Source organism: Papilio polytes, unplaced genomic scaffold (assembly GCF_000836215.1).
Source record: "Papilio polytes unplaced genomic scaffold, Ppol_1.0 DF823823.1, whole genome shotgun sequence".
NCBI lineage: Eukaryota > Metazoa > Arthropoda > Insecta > Lepidoptera > Papilionidae > Papilio > Papilio polytes.
The window spans coordinates 463,499-469,658 of record NW_013525381.1 but is presented as its reverse complement, the minus strand read 5'-3'; the positions used below and the strand labels follow the sequence as shown (position 1 = coordinate 469,658).

The 6,160-nt window shown below is 33.1% G+C and overlaps 1 protein-coding gene across 1 annotated transcript in view; it reads left to right on the top strand.

Annotated features, from left to right (window-relative positions):
* Positions 1-554: 554 nt before the first annotated feature.
* Positions 555-6,160, top strand: part of LOC106103323 (probable cytochrome P450 49a1) — a 7,153-nt gene continuing 1,547 nt past the window's right edge. Inside the window, exons 1-8 of the mRNA XM_013283060.1 lie at positions 555-641; positions 1,417-1,535; positions 2,384-2,517; positions 3,036-3,157; positions 3,657-3,773; positions 4,071-4,349; positions 5,508-5,661; positions 5,905-6,117. Coding sequence (XP_013138514.1) covers positions 595-641; positions 1,417-1,535; positions 2,384-2,517; positions 3,036-3,157; positions 3,657-3,773; positions 4,071-4,349; positions 5,508-5,661; positions 5,905-6,117 — 1,185 coding nt within the window. The 5' untranslated portion in view covers positions 555-594. The remainder of the gene's footprint in view (positions 642-1,416; positions 1,536-2,383; positions 2,518-3,035; positions 3,158-3,656; positions 3,774-4,070; positions 4,350-5,507; positions 5,662-5,904; positions 6,118-6,160) is intronic.

Here is a 6,160-nt window from a genome sequence, read left to right as displayed (position 1 = left end):
TTTCCGCGCTAAAAAAGTTCGCGAGCAACAGCTCATAATAAATGAGAACTCGTTAGGTTTTATAAAATAAAGAAATCTAGAAATGTAAGTGGATTCTATACAGAGTGTTTCGAAAAACACCGGATACCTCGCTTTATGTTTTATATCCAGGCAATGTTTATACCATTAGTAGTATGATGTAGACAGAAGATTTGTGTTCTTGAAAGTCCAAGAAATATATGATGATAGACTGACCTGAATAAAACGCGTCAGTTCGGCTTTTTAGGCTATATATTCGAAAATCTTGGACATTATCTGTAATATTTACCACTTCAATATCGGCTAGTTACTAAATTCAATGTCAAAAATCGCAAAAAGACAAACCCTCGAGTCGTGGAACATGGGTTTAAAACGAAATGGTATGATAGACACATTAAACTGTGCTTCTTGCATCCGTATTTTAATTTAATACCTATAAATGTTTATTTTTGCAACATCCTGCAACATTGCGTAAGATTTTAGTTCAAATTCAAGGTGTCAGGTATTAAAAACGTAGTTTGCCGCGCAATTTCATGCGGAACACTCTGATATAATTCTAGGTGACCGGATTCTAAAATGTTTAAATATCTTAAATCCACAAAGGAAAGCATTTTATGCTTAAGGTAAGAAAAGTTTTGGAATTATCTTTGCATAACCTATATTATAAGCGACACAGCCATATGCTTCAATAAAATATAGTCTTCTTTAGCTCTTATGTTTTCTTCCAATTTGTACAAAATAACCTTACCAATAACACCGTTTTCCCATGTATCCACCATCCCCCGTTCGCCACTACCAATATGGCCGTCGTATAGCCGAGTTAATACAACACTTTTATTTATGACATATGATAGCTGTCCGATTATTAACATAGCAAATAGAATTCTTACATTTTAAAATTTTAAAATAAATTCTTAAATAAAGCATTGGATCATAATTACAAAGTGTACATAATAATTTTCGACAAAAGTTTAATGGTATTGATTTACAGCACAGACTAAATAACTTTTAAGAATACAGACTAGTTACATCAAAATTGTTAATAAGCTAACACTATATCGAAAACCGTTAATAATCTCCTCTGCATGTGCTAGAAGTTAGGATAATATAATCGACATGAAAGGGTTTTATTTATCCTACCTTGGTCACTTTACCGTAATACTTTTTTACATGAGCATTTTATTGCATGCAGATTTCAGTTACACGATTTTGTTAATAACTATCTAACAACTATACGTTGCATTTACAGTTCTAACTTCTGGCGTCCGAATATATATTTCAACCGTATTAGTTTGTGGAACATCAAACATTTATATTGTAATTCGATTTGATTTATATGTTACAATACCACTGATGTAATATTATTTTATTTGTATTTTCATGCATTCTATTTTTAAGGCAAATAACGACAGCGATCAATATAGATGTGACCGCATCTCCAACGAAGCCATTCAATGATGTCCCTGGTCCAACCGCGTTACCTGGTATCGGACAGTTGTATCATTTTCTACCAGGAGGTAAAGTATAAAGATTATAATCGTAGTTTAACATTATTGGCTCGGGAGCAAATAATTTCAACGGGTAGATAATAGTTGTTGTTGAAATTTTTTTGTGGTGCCGGTTTTAATTGCTGCCGGAGGCCCAACTTTTCAGTCCCTTTTCCTTCCCACCTTTTTTCTAATAAGAATAGTTTGGGAAGGGAACATGGATTTTACGGCGCAGGAGACGCATAAGAAGGAAAAACATCTTTATGTGCGTCTCCTCCCCCGTCAATTAAGGGTAGGCAACGCATCCACTATTGCGAATGTCTATGGGCAGCGGTCGCTTCGCCATTTTGTCGGATTCAGATGGCCGCTTGCTCGTTTGCCACTTCATAATATAAAAAAAAACATACCGCTTCACAACACCATGAATGCAATGAAATAGATTGGTAATGATTCCATAGGTCCAGTGAACTGCTTGTTTGTTTGCAACCAACTTCTACGAAAACTGTTCAATCTGAAAACACATCATACGCAACAAACGGTAGTATGGTCAGAGACGTTTAACATGTTGTCTTTACTTCTATATCTATACTAATATTATAAAGATGAAAGATTTGTATTTATGTCTGTATTTTATTTATTGAAATAATTCAAAAACTACAGGTCCGTTTTCAAAAATCTCTTTCACTAATAAAAAGCTACGTTATCAGTGAGTAGTATGTGATATTTTTTTATTTTATTATTTTTTAATTTCACGCGTACGAAGTCGCGAGCAATAGCTAGTATATTATAATTATTGTATTAGAATCTCTTTAAGTGCACAAAACATCCTTTGAAACGCCCCAATAAATAAGATTTATCATTTACACATAACATTGCAGGTTCACTTTACAATCTAAGAGGTTATGACTTACAAAATTTTCTTTATAAAAAGTATGGACCTGTTGTTAGAATGAAAGGACATTTTGGTGCAAACGACTCGATTTTACTATTCGATCCTGAAGTCGCAATACAGGTAAATATAAACATTATTAGTTCTGTTTTTTGGAATATTTACAACTGTTTTTACAATGATTATTTAACTAAGCTGTATTCAATAAATAAATACTTCAGTAACGTTTCCTAAAGCATTCCATACATTTCTACCACCCTTCATATCTGAATCCAGCCCCTTCTTACGCATATCCTCTTTCACACAATCCATCTATACTTTCTTCGGTCTTCCTCTACCTTATTAGCCAACCACCTTCAGTCTTAACACTTTCTGGTTTATATCCCCATCGTCTCGTCGCATAACATGTCCATACCACGCTTACATTTTACTTCTCAATTTCTCCACCACTGGCGCTACTTTCAAACTTCCTCTAACATAGAATTAAGATAAATCTTATCTCTAAATTTCGGTATTTGGCCGCGGTAGTTGATTGTGGCTTGGTCACCCCTATCATGTGTATTCTCTGAGAACTAAGAGATGAGCCGACGGTAAATCTCTTGTTTTATTGTAAAGCCACTTATTTATATGTAACTTTTTAGATATATCGATCAGAAAATGCAGCGCCTGTACGAATAGGATCTTTTGCGGCGCAACATTACAAAACTGTATTTAAAAAGGAAACGGGTCGAAAGGAGAGAAGGCTCAATGGGCTCATTTTCGAGTGAGTACTTCTCTTATGTATGAAAAAGATTTTGAGTTCAAAAAAAATACTTTTAACCATTCGTTAGTGATTTTGGTTCGATAACTTCATGAAATGCATTCTGAACTACGTAACTTGAGTTTTACTTCATTGAAAATTAGTTCTACCAAACACTAATGAATAATTGTGATGATAAATTAAATGGAAACTTCAGCAACCCAGGTGCGGAACAAGTTAATTGCCAGAATTTTTGAAACGTCCTATAGGCAATAGATAAAAGAGTGACTTTAAAAACGTTATATTCAATTCTATTCTTAATTTAAATAAATTGGTAAAAAAATGAAAGTTATTTTAATGAGAGATAAAAGTGCTCACGAAATTATTAAGACTGATGCCCTAGATTCTTGAGAAAATAAAAATAAAAATGAAATCATGCGGACTGAATTATTAACAGTCAACCATTACATTACGCTACTATAGCTATTTTAATAATCAATATTTAATAATTCTTCCTGTTCAGTCACGAGGACAAGTGGAGGGAGATCAGAACAGCAGTCAATCCATTTATGATGCAAGCAAAATCATTAAAGATATACTCAGAAGCGCTGGACGAGATAGCCCTGGAAGCTGTTGCAAGGTAACATAAAATTGTATTTACTAAAGCTTACAACAGTAGACATTCCAAGTCAAATAATAAATCTTTTAATGGAAACTGGGTCGATAGTGTTGAAAACACACTTATTTATGATAAATAATGTTTAACAAAAAATACTTGAGAGCAATATTGCATAGATTTTGCTCTCAAGTTATTTCGATATTGTCAGAAAGTTTGAAGAATGTTTTCTTAAATTGGTATTGCCATTCATTAAACGCAAAATGTTTTTTGTGCAAATTCAAATTAATTGATTCATTAAAATTGTTTGCCTTTTTTTAGATTGAAGTCTATTCGAAATGAAAATAACATGATTGAAAATAATCTTCTTGATGAATTTATGTTGTATGTGTTAGAATTCACGGGACAAATAGCATTAGGTCGCCGATTTGATTCTTTTGCCACTAATGCATCGGAAGATGTCCTGTCGCGACAATTACTTTATAATGCACATAATTTGTTTACACTATCAGATAAACTAGATTATCTACCTAACACGTGGAGATTATATCCAAACAAGACATTCAGGAAAGCAATGAAGTTCTTTGAAGAAGTGGAAAAGTAAGTACAAAAATCATACTTCATACATATATACTTATACTTATAATATTATAAATGTGAAAGTTTAGATGGATGGATGGATGGATGTTTCTTAAAGTTTGTAGCCTAAACTGCTGAACGGATTTCGATGAAATTTAGTGTAGATGTAGAGGATAATCTGGAAGTACACATAGGCTACTCACTTTCGTCTTTTTTAATTCTACGTTGACGGAGTCGCGGGCGAAAGCTTGTAATATAATAAAACTAATAATTGTACAGTAATTAGACTCCTGGGTTGATTATGTTGGTTAAGGATTACACAGCTATAAAAGAACAATAGACTTGTTACTTACTCTTGCAAAGTCCTAACTAATAAAAAAAAACCTATTTAATAAGAGACGCACCGGGGACGTAAAATATACTAAACGAATACGAAAACGATGTAGCCGATAGTGTAGCATGAATATATCCGGTGTCGTCGGTCGTCGCAGACGCATATCTCCCGAAAGTTTCAATCATTTAAATAATATTATGTTTTGTGGAAAAAGATTGCAATGGCGCAAGACTGCGGAAAAGGAGGCAGGTAGTTGTAAAAGAATCGGAAGATAAACGACATGTTACTTGGTATCGCTGGGAGGGGGGGTATCGCGGGAGGAATTTAAATACAAATAACAAACATTGTCCATTCATAACTATCTATATCTGTATCTTTTTTATATACTCGTATATGTAGTACTATCTGTTCCCGAGCGGCTCCATCTCTATGAAATTATTAAAACTTTATTTTATTGTTAAACTTGCCGAATTCTCAATTGCTAATATCAAAATTCAAATGGAAAAATGACAACGAAGACCATATGGTAACAATTAGTTCCTTAATGTTGGCATCTTGTAGTTTATGATCCCATATGAAGATTTTTTCCATTTTATTTGCCCCTATGTTTAATAGCGTGAAAATATGTACATAGTCTCAAGCAATTCGCAAACATCAAGAAAGTAGGGTTGTCATGGTAACGACAATTTATCCAATGTAAAAGGTCTTTGTTGTCGTTTGTGCATTTGAAATTTGACATTTGCAATTGAAAATTTGTTTCAAAGTTTATTTTTTTTATAATTTCATGCTGATAAAGCCGCTTGAAAACAGCTAGTTTAATATATTAATTTTATTTCTTAATTTAGGTTTAACGAAAATCTACTAAGAGATACTATAGAAAAACAAAAAACTAATCCAATGCCTGAAGACACAAAAGGTGTAATACTAAAATTAGCGGAAATGAATATGGATGTGGCCTTAGCGTTTCTGGATGACTTTTTTTTCGTAGGAATTGACACCGTGAGTACTATAGTTCGACATAGATATGTTTATTTGTTTTCTATGTCCATGTTAATTTTACATATGTATTTTGCGATATAACAAACCAATAACAGTGACCCTTCACCCTTATTTGTATGATATTTGGAAATAAAATGGAAAATTGTCGTTAAAACGCTTAATCGATTCATTTATTAGTACCATAAATATTTTATACGCCATTTAATCACATTTTTACTATACATATACTACATTTTATTACAGACAGCAAATGCAACGCTATCAGTGCTATATTTGCTAGCGACCAATCCTGATAAACAAACTAAATTGAGAGAGGAAATTATGGCGAAAGGAAGTCGCCGACCATATTTAAGAGCGTGTATAAAGGAGGCAGCGAGAATTAGACCTGTGCTGCTCGGAAATTTTAGACTAACCACAACAAGTTATAATGTCTTTGGCTACGAAATTCCTAAAGATGTACGTACAATAGTTTGTTAATCTTACGTATTGTTCGGTACAG